Genomic DNA, 18,387 nt, shown 5'->3' on the forward strand with positions numbered 1-18,387 from the left:
TACCACACAAAAACAAAGGCAAACATTGTAACTGTCTATTATAAATTCCCAATGTGGTCCAGAGGATATGGGTAAGGTGGAGATTTGTTTGTAATCTGCGTGACTATCAGATTGCTTGTGTGCATTGCCTGGTTTGATTCTCAGCAATCATTGTAACACAGTGAGTAATAATGGCAACACCTATGAAAATAATACATTTCAAGTAAATGAAACACTACTTCGTGTAATGTGACTAAGATAGCATTTATCCAGCTTGGAAGTCAAGCCAGCCAGGATCTGATTGGCCAAAAGATGGATGCCAAGCAGCCAGATTGGAGGGGTGGAAGACCATGTTGTGGCCCTGCTTTTCATCAATACACTCCCGACCCACGCATACACAAGTGTTAAGGAGAATATCGAAGCAGGAAGGCTTTGATGTGGCCATGCTGTTCCTATCAGTCCAGACATACTCTGTTAATTCATTACTTCTGCTCTAAGTGAGCAGGCTCTGCTAACGTGGATGACCTCATACGGTTAGCTCAGACAGACAGTGGGTGTTCTTCTCCTGAGCTTTGAACAGAAGCCTGTGGTATGTGTGTGGTGGGAAGTGACGACGGGGTGTTGGAAGTAGGTGGTACAGTCCCATGGCGAATGAAAATATGTCTGAATCGATGGTCGCTCACCTCAGTTCACCTTTTCAGAGAAGGAGAAAGCCTGTTACACCCTCAGATATTCTCTGTTACCAATCTCGCCTTTCCGTGGCCCTCACCTTCCACCTCCCCCCTCCTTCCTTCTTCCTCCCCCCTGCTGTTAGCTAAACTGAGGTAGAGGAAAGTTCTTGGCCTGTAATTTCACCCACCTCATTCATCTCAGCCTGTCTTCCGCATTCCTTTTTTTCTACCTACATAAATTGTATTTATCTATGTTTGTGTAACAGCCTCAAAAACTCAACCTGTTTTATTCGAATTCTATCCTCCCAACTCAACCCTAATCTTCCTCTCTTCAGTCTTCTCTTCTTTTCTTCTCTATAAATGTAACTTTATCTACCACTTAAAGGCACTATATGTGAAGACTTTGAAGGAATTTATATGTATTAATTACCTTATTATTACCTTATTACCTAATGTGTGAACAGATTGCAATGTAACTTAAAAAATTAGACCTTCCCAGACTTTCTCCGTTGCCTGTAACAGACTGATTTCTATGCAAATGACTCAGGACGAATTTTCCAGGAAAATCAAAAGGATGTGACATTTATGCTATGAGTCTGCTAACATCAACAAACAACAGGCTCCCAGCACAACACAGACCCTAACACAAACTCCACATAAGAACAAAAAACAAACAAAAAAAAAGCTTTATACAGTGTAGCCTCTCCAGCCAAACAGGAATGTGACTGTCACGGGGGGTTAAATATAGGGTCAGCATCGGCAGGGTATAACATTACCTCATAACACAGTTAATCAAACTATGGTCTTGCATAGCCAGACGCATCTCCACACTTTTAGTGCTGTCCCAGCACTGGAGAGTCAAATACAGTCTGTCATCTCAAATATAGTTTATAGCCAAACTGCAGTAACAGTTTTACTTTAGTTACGTTATCTATCAACATGATGGCGGTCAGTCACGTTCAGTCTCGTGTATGTTACATCGCTGTTTTGGCCGATGCCCAGGATGCTTGCTTGTGCCTACCTATGGAGTACGAGCACATGCGCTAGCATGAGCAACGAGATGCTGACTGCAGCTCACTTAACGGCCACCTGTGTCATTAATAACAAGGGCTTTCTGAGTGTTACATCTAACCTTTAATAAAATTCTGCATACGTTTTCTGTATACATTTTTAGCCTTCCTCTCATTCTCCATCCCTCATCGTATTTCTCCATGAAACTCCAGGGTCTTGTTTTCTTGGAAAATACAACATTTAGGATGTTGAGTTTGTCATAGGCAGCCTCAAAGACATCTGGCAATAAATACCCCCCTCCACCACAACCCCTCACCCCAACATCCCCACAGGACTGACAGAATAGACTTTCTTTGTGGAGTGGTCATGGACATTTCCTGATGAGGAGTGGAGCAAGGTAGGGAGGCAGAAAGAGAGAGGGAGATGGAGGGAGGAAGAAGGGAGGGATAGGGTGAAAATGAAAATGGACTCCCCAGCTGTGTACACAAAGCCTTTTGGGGGAAGTACAACCACTCTCCGTGTTGGAGGAGTGGGTAGAACGCTAGAGCTGCAGGTAGTCACAGGAGAAACACTTATAAATCTTTGTTTGTGTGTATGTTTTTTGTGCCAAATGTCCTTCACTTTGAAGAGGAGTTGGGCTCAATTTGTCAAATTCACTGTGTAATTCATAAGGAATCATATTAGTGACTTAAAAAATTATCCCAGCATTTGGATATGAAAATTGTAAGTTGGTACTCAAAATTTTGAATTGAATCAGCTACAATATATTTATTTTCACTTAACTTATTACTGCATCTTTTCGAAACAGGTCACTAAGGAAATTCAAACATTTTACTTTCAAATAGTCCACTCCACCCCACACACCCAAAACCTCAAATTTAGACACTCATTAATTTTGATAAATGACTAGTAAATTTCCTTAATATTGAGTTTGGCCCAAAACGGCTGGAGACTCCCTGGTGCAATCTGTGGTGTACTTACGCCAGTTGTATATTGTGGTTTATAGAGTTTGTGTAACCGAGGCCATGAGTCAATAGATTTACTGCGTGATTCAGTGAGAGGACTGCTGCCGAACTGCAAAGGCAGTGAAAGTCAGTCAGTATGGGTGAACTGGGTGTGCAGGATGAAGTCATGGGAAACCCCTTGCGTGTCTGGAGCGTGTGTGCATGTGCATTTATGTGTGAATAGCTTATGTGTGCCTGAGGCTTGCTGACTTTAGGTAGCGTTAGCATGAGAGTCAGAGTTAGTCATTCCTCTTTAAATCAAAAACATTAACCATCATCTCTGCCATGAGTACCCAGTCATTATTAAACAGCTATATATGTGCTTGTCACTGTTTTGTTTCAGTATGTGTGCATGCATGGATACCTACACCTATACCTTTATGTGAGTTTGTCTTTAGTCATGGTAGCAGTGTTTATAATGTTGGTCTGTCTGTTGGTTGGTCAGGCGGTTAGCTGCTTTGGTCCAGGCTGAAATATCTCACCCCCTATTGGATGGATTGCCATTTTATTTGGTGGTACAGACATTCATGTCCCTGTGAGGATGAATCCTAATGACTTTAATGACTATTTTTTCCTATTGTGTTACCATGAGTATTAATGTTTATTTTCACACGACTGCACATGCATGCAGAGGGAGCGGTGTTGAAGTGTGTTCCCAGAGCTTTGGCTTTGCTCCAGTACTACCCGGTCCAGTCCGTCTCAGTGGACCTATACAGCCTCTGTGGGCAGTTCCAATTCCAGCCTGCGGCCTAGTCCAGACCAAATAAACCGATAATCGCAGAGGAGTAATTTTGCCCCCTAGCAGGTGGTGACGTCAAGGGCATTTTGAGGTGCTGGAAATGGTGGAAGTTGTGCTATTTCTGTTCTATTGACTCTGGATAAGAATGGTCTGAACATGGCTGGAAAGGAAGGCTGCGCTGGTAGATGGGTGGGATTCGGGGGGCAGACACAGGTCACTCTGTGGAAAATATCCCCCAATGACAATTTAGTTTGAGTCAGCCAGTTCAGAGCCTTGCTAAATTTGATACAGCAAGTCTATAAATTATATACTAATGCAACATGATGTTGCCTTATAATGGAGACCCCATATCTGTATTTCCATATAAGAAACACAATGAACCCTACTGAGCGACAGAGGAGCAAATATCAACTGACAGTCATCAGAACTGGCTGAGAGTATTTTTAAACCAAGCAAGAATGTGTACATCTGGAAATGTGTTGCTCTGGACTCTGCTAATATAATGAGCCCAGTGTTTCATCCAAATACAATGTATGATTATATTTTCTGAATTAAATCATCATGATATATATTAAGTATAATTAGTAATGTCATATTTCACAAGTTGCTTTTAATGTCTGTTTTCATGGGGGCACTTTTGATGATCCATTTTATAAATAAAAAGGTGAGGAAATTACTCACCAATGCCCAGGCCAAATTTAGAGGGTCTGGTTTGTTCAAATCAGCATTGGATTAGCCTCACAGGATGGTTAGAAGGCTGCCTTTGATCTGGCCTGATGAAAAATGGGCTGATTTACTCACTGCACTCAAGAAAGCACTACAAAGACTTTCCCTTCACTGAATAAGTAACAGGTCTCATGAGTGGTAGTTGTTGATGGAGCCTGGAGCCCACTTGCCCCGACTGTGTTTTTGCCTGTCGGTGTCTGCATTCAATAGAGTCTGCATTATTGTTCCACTGCTGGACAGTATTGTGTCGGGAAGTTTCCCAAAACAGACGAAAATAGCCGTAGAAGTCAAGATAGATTTGACAGCACAATGGGTGAGACATAGAAACAATGACAGAGGAACTGCTTGATGGACAACTTAATGCCACAAGATATGACATCACAGTTTCACCAAGTATGGATATTCAGAATTAGTATATTAAAAATGCCTGATAATTATTGAAATTTTACTATTTGGTTGTTTCCTCGTAGTCATGTGTGTTCTGTGTATTCAACTTCACACACAGCAGTTAGCTTGAGGTTGCAGGTTTTCAGATCTGGGTAGATCACATAGGGCTTATCTCTCCCATTGCCATTCTCCCACAGTTATTGGCCCTCGCAAGTGCGTGTGTGTGTTTGTGCTGTGTTAAACATTTAGTCACGTTTGGCTGGCTGCTTTTGGTGTGGAAGAAATGAAAGGAACAGACTCCTTGAGGAGTGATTAGGTCGAAAGGAAAAGAGAGATTTCAAGCCTGTTGATAATGGCGCTGATATGACTAACAGAGACTGCTACGGTTGGCCAAGATGGAGATAAACCTCTCAAACACACACACACACACACACACACACACACACACACACACACACACACACACACACACACACACACACACACACACACACACAGACATGCAAACAAACAAGCCCACACATTTGAATCATTTATTTATATCCACATCAGCAGAAGGACACACGGACACAAACAAAACAATGCAATCAGAAATTCCACAAGACCCGCCAGACATGTGTTCAGTCTGCACACACCAACCACACACACACACACACACACACACACACACACACACACACACACACACACACACACACACACACACACACACACACACAGGCTTGTGTGTGCATATATTTCTTCTTTTTATTCATTTGACTTATTGACCTCTTGTCAGAGGAAAGTATGTATAAATGATAATGGCTTCATTTTCATGTAATCAACTCATATTTCAAGTTTCTTATCTTCCCAGACCTCCACGCCTCATGGGAGTTTTATAAATACTTCAGCAGTTATTAATGAATCCAAAGTGGGCTTTTTCCTCTTCTCTCAAAACCATTTCTCTTTTCATCCTAGTGGTCAGGTCTGTGCCCTGTCCCATCTCTCCGATCCCACAGCTGGACAGGGTTGATGGGAAAATCTTTTTTCCAGAGGGCTTTACGTTCCAGACAGGATTAAATATTTTCTCACTATAGCCTTTACAGTATTTTATCTTCCTATAATCCAGCTCTCATCAGAGCAAATAGTAATATGCTTTGATGAGTGATCACGTTTTTCTGCGATATCAGATTCTTATATGGTTGGCTTGAAAACAGAACATCATCATATGTGAAGGGTCAGATCCCGTCAACATCGCCTGAAATGAATGGCTGGCTAATCTATGTGGACTGATCTAGGTGAAAGGTTATAAGTGCATTGGCGGCTTTAAGCAAACTGTGAGCTGCTTTACAACTTGCAGTGATTCCTGGGAAAGTTTTATTAGAGGTGCTGATGTTTACAAAATAAAAGCATTATATACTCATAAAGCTGAGGAGACTCCATTAAGTCTTAGCACAAAGTGGACAAGTTCTTATTATCGGAGGAAAAGGACTTCATTCATTGTGAGGTATGCTGGATGTTTTACATAGCTTGGAGGTTATGAATGAAACCAGAGATATTTGGATGAGAGACAGAGGCTGCTAACAGTGGATTTAAGAATAAGGAATGGGGAGGGGATAGAGGATCTGGTGAATGTTCTTGATCTACTGAGCAATTTGACCACTAATTAGACAAAATTGCTTCCCAATGTTGTCAGCCGGACGGAATCAGGATGCTGGATTGTGCTCTTGTCCTAATGTGCCCGCGCCCATGATCGCATGTGTCCTCTGAATTTACATGCATAACATACAGATGTGCATACCGTCGTGCTCAAACGCATGTGTTAACCTCTTGACTGAAGACTACATGCATGAAATGGGTTTTTTTTTGTGCACATGCAAATTTATGCACAAGACAAACAAAAGCCTGAACACATGGAGCGCACACACTGATCGGGACAGAGTCAGACAGGCAGCTTTTCTTCACAGTTTGTTATTTTGCGCTTTTGAAGAAAGCTGCTCCAATCTTTTGTTTGGCTCGACGCTGAAGCTCAGACAGATGCCGTGTTTTGCTTCAGGCGTGTGTATCTACACAGACACATATGTGCATTCCTGTGTATACATGTGTGTGTAAGAGACAGAGAGAGTGAAGAAGCATGTGTATGTACACATGCATACACTGCTGAACTTGGCTGCTGTGCGAGGCTGTCTGGTGCTGCTTGATGATCAGTGTGGGAGAGTCCAGTCTCCTCCTAGAGGGGAGTGTTTTTTTTTTCTTTCTCAAAATCAAAGACTAAAGGCTGGAAGCACCATGATTTTTTTTTCCTTTTGTTTTCCTAGTTATTTTTTTTCTTCTTCTCTGGTCTCCTCTTTATTTTAATTTGTTAAGTCCCAAAACGAGCCTAACTGTAGATTGTAGATTGTTTGATTATAGATGGGTAATGAACAGTACTAGCAATTGCTTTCAGTATAATAAAGTTTTGGTTAAGGATAAGGCACAATCTTATTATCAACTGAGACCAACAATGAACTGGCAAACAAGTGTTGCTTGTGTAGCCAAAGTCGAATATTGCTTATTCCTCTGTGTCACTGTTGTCTCATAAACTATTGGGGTACATTTTCCTTTATTACTGTGGACATGGGTGCTGTAGTTTACGCATCCAATTGCACATACCTGATGATGCCACAGTAAGACCAAAGGTTTTTTAATCCATGGCTTAAAGTAGCCTCAAACAAATCCACTATTTCCATATAGTAAATGTAATTGTGTATTTGTGTACAGGTGTGTATAAGGATATTTTTTTGTATTTGAGCTCAGAGCAAGACTAAATGCATTTGCTGTATAGGTCTACCACTACACGGTGCCAACTAGGCCATATAAGGATGGAAGTTCAAGTAGTGGCTGATAGGCAGGTGAGGAGTAGCAGACAGACAGACAGACAGGAAGATCTTAGTGAGCAAAAGAAATAAAGACAGATGGCTGAGAGGGAGAACTGCTGTGAGCTCCAACCTGCATGCTCAGTTTGACCTACTTTACTTTCCCCCCTCTCTCTCTCTTTCTGTTTTTGTTTCTGCGTCTCCTACTTTTTGCCCCGTTCTCCGTGATCCCCTTTCATGTAGCACAAGGAACCAATAAGGGCAATAAGTCTAGAGAAGGACTCCCACCAGACACCACCACTGATTCATATCTTTCCATCTCATCCTGTCCTTCAGAGCTGAACAGGCCGCTCTCCTTCTCTACATCTCACCGTCAGTGCCTTGGCTAGCCAACCATGCACTTTGTCTTTCATCTTCACTGAGACAATCTAACAATCTACTTTTTTTTTTTTTAATGAAAGCTATATTAAGTTTGGCGCCACTGCAGAGAACCTAATAAGGGTTTCTCCCACGAGGGAAGCCATCATTAGACTATATGTGACTGAAAGGATGAACATTGTATTGCTGAGATGGTTTCAGCATGAGGTCATTGTATCTGATTTGTGAAGTGCATTTAACAAGATTATGCCACGGTTTTGCTGGCAAACAGGAGTGCAGCGAGGAGGCCAGGTGATCGCTGAAGCCAGGGACATATTGTTCTCATTTTGTTCTAACATAATGTGTTTGCATGCAACATCTCTCTGACTGGGTGTGAGTATTTACTCAGCCTTATCTTCACTTCTAGAGTGAATTATTGTCATGGGGTGATTGTTACTGACAATCACGCTATCATTGGCTGTGTATACTGTCAGATGGAAACAAAAACCATCTCTGTTCGGCGCACCATCGACTCCTAGTTAAAGTACGGGAATGAGCTTCAGTATGTCTGTCCAGTGAGTTGACTTATTATCACAGAGACTAAATACATAGCAATCATTCCAATCCTGTTGCTATGTTCCTGTTTATGTGTGGATGTGTTTTGCAGTTTAATCTGAGCAGGTTTAATAGGATAATGCCTGCAATCCCGTGCTCTGACGTGATCCGTTACGCTGCTACCAACTCTCATATTGTTCCTCCTAAGTCCTGGTAAAACCTACTACTTGTAAATGCTCCTCTTTGAAAGCTGATTGTTGATCCAAAGACTAAACACTTGAAACAATTTAACTGGAAGGATGTGTTTAAAGGTCCAGTGAGTCATCCTTCAAAATAATCCTGTAATGCGTTGCCAGCTTTTTGTTTTTTCCACAACCATTCCTGAATTTGTTGTTATTAACAACAATTAACAAGAAAAAAGATCTCACCAGTCAGTGAGTTAGATATTACAGGAAAAATGCCTAAGTTATTTCTCATCTATGGCTTAATCTGGTTGCATTTAGTGCTGCACCAGATGAATCACTGTTTTATTATTTAATCCTTCAAATATTCAATCAGTCACTGACTAACAAAGGATACATGCCTCTCTCCTTCCACAGACTACCGGACTGGGCCATGTTTCACCCAGGTGAACAACCAGATGTGTCAGGGCCAGCTCAGTGGAATCGTCTGCACCAAAACCCTCTGCTGCGCGACCATTGGCCGAGCATGGGGCCACCCCTGTGAGCAGTGCCCTGCCCAGCCACACCCCTGCAGACGAGGCTTCATCCCCAACATCCGCACAGGAGCCTGCCAAGGTCAGACTGGAGCACATACAAAAACACTCTCTGTCTTTCTAGTACACACACCTGGTCATGCAATCAAACACACATACACAGCCACAACAAACACCGTAACCATTACTTTATCCATCATCATCTCAGCTGCATTTCCAACCCATAACATCCTCGCGCTAGTGTTAACATCACCGAGGAGTGTTTACATCTACACAGTAGTCCGGATACAAGCGTGTATTTCCTGTTAAGCTCTTATGCAGCAGGAGCTATGTACATGCATCTCTATCTGCTGCCAAAACACTAAACATGTTTAGGTGTTGCAGTAATTACGTGTCACTATGTGTTATATGTATCGTCGTATCGTCGTTCTCAAAGTCAAGACATGAGTTTATCCTCATCCTGTGCAATCTACATATGTAGCATACACAATGGATTCTGTCATTTAATGATGTAAGAATTATGCTAGAATAAGGACTTATTGTAGCAGAAATATTTTCCTGTCTCTTCCAGGATTTCTTGTTGTTTAAAGGGCACTCTGATACCTGTTACATGTCAAAGTTACTTTACTAGACTACTAGGACTGGTATATAGACTGTAAAAACAGTTGCATAATACCCCCTGTGGCTCTGGAGGAACACGGTCAAGTACAAAATTACTTACTTCTGTAATCTTGGTTTTGGCTCGGAGACTCCAAACTTTGAACAGAACGTCTGCATTACAAACTGGGGATGTGGAGTTAAAACAAGTGGGCATTTACCAGGAGCAGAGGGTCTATTGAAATATGCTATTAAGTTATCTAATTGAGTTACAGTATGGGAAGAGTTAACATCCAGTGTTAATGAGACTTCACCCAAATTAAGATATCGCTACCTCTGCTGAATTGATTTTTGACCATTCTTATTTTAAGAAGTCTGTTCCAAGTCTTCTAACTTGGTGGAAATGTAACTCTAAATTTCTGGCATGCCCCTGTAAAGCATCTGCAGTATATTAGACACAGTATTCACTCACACTATTCGGCAAACTTTACTATTCAGAATAGACATAATATAATGAAGCAACTCAGGCTAAGAGAACAAGGCAAATATGAACTGAGATTCACCCTTTTTCATCAACATTGGTCCTGTTGATGTCCCAAAACTCTGTCAGACCAGGGCAAACTCTCTCTGCATGCCTGTCTAATAACCTATGGCCCCGACCAGACTAAGCAATAAGACTGCATCAATATATGACACATGTGGAGGTCGTGTCCCTTGTTAAATGAGCCCAGCCAGGCTCTTTGTTGCCTCTATCCTGTTCCTCTCACTCAGACACACCCAGCATCACCCTAGGCAGACTGTGATGGTCGATATCTAGCTGTAACCGTCACAGAGGGAGACTGTTTTTGTATGAAGTATTTTTGATGCTTTTTGCCACCTTCCAACAGTATCAGAGCTAAGGACAATGAATTTGTGTATCAATTCTGGAAAACTCAAAGTGCAAACTCAAGTGTTGTTTGCATTTACAATAGAAAGTTACACATGATGGGCTGATAACTATTCCTGTCAGACTAATCAAAAGGTCATATACACAAGGACAGATGGAATTTTTGCTCATATGGGCGCATGTGAAAATGGCTTTATGTGCTTAAGTTTCACAAATTAATTTTTTTCTCAACTTGTGTTTGGGGAAATTTTTTAAAACTTCAATTCATTCTTAAGATTTGTGTACTGTAACACTGAAGATAGTTAAGTCCAAAAGCATGGGGCTGGAAAATAAACAGTTTGTATGTACCAACAATTATTGACGTGCATATGCCTGGCAAATATATAGACATGTGTTAAAGCAAATCAAAGGGATGTTACACAGTTTCCATGATATTATGATCCACCCAGCTATATGTATAAGTCTGGATTCATTATTTATGAGGATAAATCAAAAAAGGTAATACATCTGGGATCAGTAACTGGTTTGCATTTAGCTCCACAGCTTCCTTTCCTTTGGATGTGGCTGCCAGGTTGCTCATATGTTAGAAGTATGCCAGTGTGAGAGACCAGAGATCACTCATCCCTCTGTGACTCACATACCTCCTCTCACTCTCTTTTTCACTGTCTGCCTGTGCTTCCTTCTCCCTCTGAATCTCTGTTTGTCTTCTCTCCCCTCTCTCTAACTCCCCTCCCTCTCTCTCTCACACACACGCACACACACACACACACAAACACACTAAAGACACCTAATCGCCAGAGAGCCTGGAGCAATGTCTTGCTGGCAGCAGTACAAAGAACACATGACCATGAATCCAAATGTAAGGATTGCACTCCAGGCTCCACATCAGGATGTTGGCCAGTAGTTGCTTTCTTTCTCTCTCTCCCAGCCTTTGGCATAGAGAGCTCCTCAACATTAGACAGTATTTTCAGCCTTTCTTTGGTAAAAGGATTAGAGATCGAATGTATTCACATGATTAATGTCTATATATGTGTGTGTGGTTGAGTGTGCTTGACCATGCAGGTGTGTAAATACGTTTTTACGTTTAGTACGTACATTTTTTTTTTTGGAGCATATCTTGCACATTCACAATGCCTGGATCCTGCTCAGTGACTGAAGCTGAGGTGAATATATACCCAGCAGTGTGTTCGGTGTTTGTGTGTGTGTGTGTGTGTATGTGTGTGGGTGTGTGTGTGTGTGTGTCCCAGAGGGTACACCATTTTACAGGAACCCGCCCACTGACATACTCCCAATACTGGTAAAAGTGACTCACATTGAATGCTGGGAAAAAACATACATTTAAAAAGTCATTTCCTGTTCAAACAAGAATTAAAGTGGTCTTTCTGGAGAAGTAGAGGTATCAGACATCACAGCTGGCGCCAAGCTACTTCTCATTTTTACTTAATTCGTCTTGCAAAAAAGATGACAAGGAGAATAAACAGTGTTTAGCAACAGAATATGTGCCAGAAACATATAAACATATAAACTGCATATTGTTTGAAGTTAATTATTGGTGTTTTCCAAAAAATAAGGTACTACATCTCCTAAACCAACGGTCTGCCAATGCCAGTAATTATCCTGACTTTTGCTTCTATCTGCTTTTGTCTCCAATGACCAATTTCTGTGCCTTTCCCTTCCTTCTCTTAGATGTAGACGAGTGTCAGGCAGTGCCAGGTCTGTGTGCCGGAGGTAACTGCATCAACACTGTGGGATCTTACGAATGTAAATGCCCTGCCGGTCATCGTCAGAGCGAAACCAGCCACAAATGTGAAGGTGAGTTGGATCTAAAAAGGATTTAACACCGAGATATGTTCAACAATTAAGTAAGAAACATCCGTAATGAGGACCAAACATGTTGAGACAGTTACAATTACAAGCATCTATTATGGTAAACATCTGTTGAACTAAGGGGTCCTTGAGCAAGATACTGTTTATCTGTTCTCGCATTACTAAACATCTTTGAATTAATTCATATGAAGCAAAGTAAAGCAAGCTAATGTTAGCATTTTGAGCAATTATAGAATTTTGAAGCTACAAACTTCATTATGAACTGAGATAATGATCCTAAATTTTGATTTTGAATTGACAAAGTATTGCAAAATATATCAACCTTACTTGAGTGCAGAGAACTTGATGTTAATTTATTGGAAATTTAATAGAATTGATTGATAGTTAAATTAGATTTTGTTGAGTTAATGGTGAGACAGTCATTGGCCGTGCACTTTATGATAACCGTGGGTTTGCTCGGATCAGTTGACAAAACTCTGAGGGCTTTTAAAAAGTGACAATACGTTCATAGTTTAAGAGGTCCGCACTTGTGCACATAAACGCACATGTATACATGAAAGCACACACACACAGCAGAGTGGACTCACATTACAATGTGTTGATTGGATGGAATTTAAACAATGCCCAGGCTAAACAGTCTGATAGTTAGCCAGGCAGGGTTTGTGACTCTTGGACTGAAGCCGATGTGTTCTTAGTCTACAGCTCTTAAACTGTTGCACTGGCTATCGCAGTGTATCAGCATATGAATTATCATCTATATTCTCCTTTTTTGAACATGTAGCACTGCTAAGAGCTGCGCCAGATACAGGAAAAATACAACTATTATTTGCTGGAAACTGGCGTCTCCACCTTCAGATTCATGAGGAGCAATTACTGCAACACACACAAAAAGTGATTTATGTCTCAGTGAATGAAGGAGGAAACAGAGAGGCTGACTGAGTCCTGCTTTCAGTTGTGGTTCTGGGTAAACGCCACCTCACTTCAGGACTTACTGTAAGGAGAGAATGAGCGCTTCCAGAGATGCTGGGCACGGTTAAGAGATCTGGGTGTGGATGTTGTAGCCACATTCCAGCTGGTGTCATACAGCACAGACAGAGCTGAGTAGTTAGACCACAGACCACTCAATGAGACAAGCTGAAACACAGGACTTTCCCAGGGTGAGAGATAAGTCCTGTAACCTTTCTATCCCCTCCTTGGTCACCAAATTTGTCTAGTTACAATAATGTCCTTTATTGAGCAAAATTCTCTACTAGTGATTATGTGATGATTGATGAAATAGAGGGAGATATTCCACACCCTCTACCTCTTTCCACCACTTTACATACAGTGTTAGCTTTATTTTTTTTCAGCAAAGGTAATCATGGTTTCAGCAGGACTGGAGCTGCGACCAATTATTGTTTTCATCCGTGATTCATCTCCCAGATATTTTCAAATTAATAGTTCAATCTATAAAATGCCAGAACAAGAGACAAAGTGTATAATTTCCTATTATCGAGGATGAGACTCAAAATTCTTATTTTGTCTGAAAAACAATTACATGAACCAAAGGAAAGCAGCAAATCTGCACATTTTAGGAACTGGAACCAGCAGAGGGTTGAAGTTTTTGCTTGATCAACTAAGTGACCTAATTACTAATTATGAAAATTGTTGATTGACTAACATACAGCATATAAAAATGTTTTGGTGTATCAAGGAATCACTTTATTTTACAGTCATATGAAATAAATTGTAGCTGAGCTAATAATGTGAAATATAATTGGCAAACCACTTTTGCATTAATAGCTATATTTCCGTAAACTGAAGAATGAACTGTGGTACATTTCAGCTCTAGTGCTGATTTGTTGATGTTAGGATATGTAGCACTATTGAGTCATTTGACCCATGCAGAGTGAGAAGAGAAAGAATTCAGTGTTTGTAAAGCTCGTAAAAACAAAAGAGCAGTTGTGACGTGTATCTTAAGTCATGGATCTGCAGGAAACTCGCATTTAGAGAAATCTCGCAAACAATCAGCACAGGTCCTCTGGGGGAGGCTTTTATTGAAATGCCCTTCTAGCTAATGCGCAAACAGCCTCACTAAGAGCTTTCACAGTGAAATTAGTGAGCTTTTGGAGTAGTTAAGATAAAGTGCAGTTAAGATATCCTGGGTGTCTGATTGTTTTTGGGCACAACAAGGCACCTGGTTTTATGGCTGGCTTTTAGTTCAGACTTTGCTTAACAGTCTCTCCTTTTTTTCCCCTTCTCCTCCTCCTCTTTCTGCTTTTTGTGCCTCTCCTTCCATTTTCCTTCCATAAATACAGTCCTTTGGCTGAAAACCAGCTGTTAGCGTTGAACAAAGAAACACTTACAGCATCTGGGAGACTTTCTCATTACACACACAGACCTCCTCGTTGCTCTGACACTTGCGGACTCTCACGCATTTGCGCTGTACAAATACACTCACAGACATTTTAACACACTAGAGACACTGGCTTAATTACACACATGCACTATCTAAAATTTTTTTTTTTTTTTTTTAACGTATTGATGAGTGTTTAAGATGTGCGCACACAGTTGCACACACATTGCAGATTTGGTGGGTCCGTCACAGACATTTATCCAGGTGACACACATTTCCCGTCACACACACAGGCAGCCCCACAGCGCTATGTCTGTGTGGAGCGTAATGTCTGGCGTGCTGTTGTCGCTGCTGACACAAGGTTTATTTGGCTGGGCTTTTACAGCCTCACCTAGGCCCTCTGCCACTGCTGTCAGACAGAAGTCAGCAGGGGAAGAACAGCCTCTTAGCTTCCATTACTACACATATCCACTCTAAGACGCAGATACACACACGCAGAACGACACGCATGGATACAACTTACACCCTCTTTAGTCCTCAAAAGACAAACACGAACACACCCTTCACTTTTCCAACTGAACACGAAAGGCACATACACACACACACACACACACACTCAGTACCACATGCACCACGTCTGCACTTATTCTGTAATTATGTCCCGCAGTGGCGCAGCAATTACGTATGCGTATAAATAAGCGTGACACATCATAAAAACCCAATACCTTCTGGAACTTCACTTTGGGTTCCCCCCATCATGGAGCAATGAGGCCCCCTCTCACTGAATAATACAACTTAATGCTGTGATAATGTGCACCACACCGAGGTGGGCCCTGCCAAGTACCGTGCCCAGGTACTGTCACATGTTGTAGACGTTTATGAGTCAGACCGTGGCTTGTTTAAATCAGGAAAGTTTACTTCACTTTAACCTGTTCCCTCTGTTCCCTTTTAGTATGGACACTAATTTCAAAGTTTTTCGATTGGAAGCGATTGTTTGCATCAATTGCTCTAGTGAAGATCTTACATTGGACAGTGCTGATGCTTTTCTTCTCTCACTGATCGTTACAGTTTACTCTATCAGATTGTTCCTGTCATTTACATGTCACGTCTAACAAGCTGAGGCTTTGCCTGAACAGAACACATAAGAAGTGAAGTAGTTTCACTTTGGTAGACGGCAGATCCATTTGGAGTTGTTTAATTTTCCCTAAGGGAGAAATTGTTGCTCCAGTGCAATAAAGTTTTACTGCAGCGTGCTACTGCATCTCTTCAAACAAAGAAACTGAACAATTTTTGAAGCTGGCGTCAGGCGTAACCACTCGACAGCTGTGTTCTGTGATGAGCGCTATTTTTGATCTGACTGTGTGTGTTTCAGATATTGACGAATGCAGCACCATCCCTGGTGTTTGTGATGGAGGAGAATGCACCAACACTGCTGGTAGCTACGTCTGCACCTGTCCGCGAGGCTACATCTCCAGCACAGATGGCTCCAGATGTGTGGGTGAGTCTCACACATATTACCAGCATTTCTCTCTCTCTCTCTCTCTCTCTCATTTGTGCATTTCCTCACCCCCTGGCTAGCTAAACGCTTCACATCTAGCCAGTAACTTCCCTCCCTGCTTCCTGTGAGTGGAGTTCTGATGAGTCAAGCCGGACCTGTGGTCACCATGTGCAGACAAACACACTTGCACGCACTATTTGGCCTTGACAGCATTAACCTACTCTAATGTTAGTGCTCCTCTGACTCATTCGCACACACGCGCTGACACACATAGAGCGCATACCTAACTGACATGTCCCATGAAACACTACCAGGTGTTAATGTATTCCTGAAATCCTCAACCCTCATGGCAGCCACAGTGAAACACAACCAGGTGTTAATATATTATTTCAAGATTTAGAACCAAAACTGACAGCTCAGGGTCTTTCTCTTTCACCCTATCACCTCTAGTGAAAATACATGATTCCCCTAAGCTCGATCTTTCATTATACATTTTATTCCCCGTTTAAGTAATTTTCTAGATTTAATGTGAACCGTTCCCCATCATCTGCAGAAAATAATGAGCTGCGCTGTTTTTGTTTTGGAAAAAGTACGAGACAAAAATGGGTTGAGAATATTTAAACTCCCAGTTCCCAATTCCCAAGCTCACATGTGCCCTTTCATGCACAACAGGGTGGAGGCTGATCTCACAGGTAGTGTAAGAGCTTGCCTGAAGCGTTCTAGCCTTCAAGGTAACAGGCATATGCTGTTGTTTTAAGGGAAATCAGAGGGGGCAGAGAGTGAAGAAAAAAAACTAAAGATGGCATCATAAACCCCAACAAGCTGGAATGGCTGCAGGGATTTGTTCTCATTTAGCCACAGTGGGTAATTAGCCATCAGTGACTGCAGGCACTTGTGTTTGATAAGGCCTTGTTGGCAGGTAGCGATCCGGTTCATCAGGTGTTGGATAAAGTTGAAATCAGGGCTCGGTGCAGACCAGTCAAGTTCTTCTAAACCAAAACTGGGAAACCATTTTTTATGGATCTAGCTAAAATGAAAAAGCCCTTCCACAAGCCATGAAGTTGGAAGCATACTATTATATGCAGAAGTATTAAGATTTTCCTTAATTGGAACTCAGTCCAAACCATGAAATATAGCCCCTACAGTGCTCAAACATATATAGACAGGGCAGTCTCCATACTTTTGGCCATGTAGTGTATACATAGGCACTGGACAAGGGGGAGAAAAGTTTCATGGGAACATGAAAAGTAATGAGAGGAAAAATGCAAAATAAGAAGTAAGTAAGTAAAATATTAAAAAACAGACAACATATGGAAGGAGAAGAGGAAAGACATTAAAGATGCAATTGCTATTAAAATGATCTGGATTGTGTTTTCCTAAACAAACAGGTGGAGCACTGGAGAGGAGTTAAAGATAGTCAGAATCATCAGGAATAAAGTGCTACCTTGCAGCCTGGTCTGCCTGTGTTAAAGACAGTGAATCTCACATTGAAGCACTCTTCCAATCACCCTGACCCAAAAGTTCTCCATCTGTCTGTCTTTATGCGTGTCCACATTTTTTTTTTCTCCCTCTCCACTGCCGTCCCCTTTCTTCTTCTTTTCTGTGAAGCGATATATCATTCTTTCGCTGTATTTCTCACTTTCTCACTCTGTCTTTCTTCTGCAGAAAGCATGGATCACACCAAAGCTCATTCCCTCAGCTAACAGCTCAGTGATTTACAGTAGAATCAGTTTATTCTGGAACTGCGCACATTTCTATCTCCGTTTGGACCTTGTCTGTCCTTTTTTAACTGCTTATCTCCAAAACTGAAGCATTCTCGCACTCTCACCCTCCTTATCTATCTTACCGTTTCCTCTTGGCCCCCTTTTTTTTTCTCCCTTTTTCTCCCATCTGGATACTGCACCTCACTTCCTTTAGTTGTGGTTTCCAGTTGCTCTTCTGCGGTCTGCCGAAGGGAAAGAGAAAAAGAGAGAGAGCAAATAAACAGGTGCCAGACACAACCCCCATATATCCTTCCTCTGTCTCTGTCCCTCTTTCAAAATGGACCAGATTGTGAGGAGACAGAGGGAGAGATAAGTTAACCCAAACAAAACCAGACTAGACCGGGGGCCAGTTTCACAAACATATCTCAGACTGGTCTGTAGTGTTGGACCGGTCTTAATTTGGCTCATAGATCAGTCCAATGCAAGTAAGACTGTTTCACAAAAATAAAGACTGTCTAATTTTAAGCCAAAAAAATTAGACTCCTTACCCCCAGGCTAACTCA

At 41.6% G+C, this 18,387-nt stretch overlaps 1 protein-coding gene across 1 annotated transcript in view; it reads left to right on the plus strand.

The window, feature by feature from the left end:
• The window catches only part of LOC111218927 (fibrillin-2-like), a 65,299-nt gene that overhangs the window by 21,175 nt on the left and 25,737 nt on the right, over positions 1 to 18,387 (plus strand). Inside the window, exons 7-9 of the mRNA XM_022741454.1 lie at positions 8,863 to 9,060; positions 12,148 to 12,273; positions 15,996 to 16,121. Coding sequence (XP_022597175.1) covers positions 8,863 to 9,060; positions 12,148 to 12,273; positions 15,996 to 16,121 — 450 coding nt within the window. The remainder of the gene's footprint in view (positions 1 to 8,862; positions 9,061 to 12,147; positions 12,274 to 15,995; positions 16,122 to 18,387) is intronic.

The sequence above is a fragment of the Seriola dumerili genome, unplaced genomic scaffold (genome assembly GCF_002260705.1).
Source record: "Seriola dumerili isolate Sdu_G_001 unplaced genomic scaffold, Sdu_1.0 BDQW01000002.1, whole genome shotgun sequence".
Taxonomy (NCBI): domain Eukaryota; kingdom Metazoa; phylum Chordata; class Actinopteri; order Carangiformes; family Carangidae; genus Seriola; species Seriola dumerili.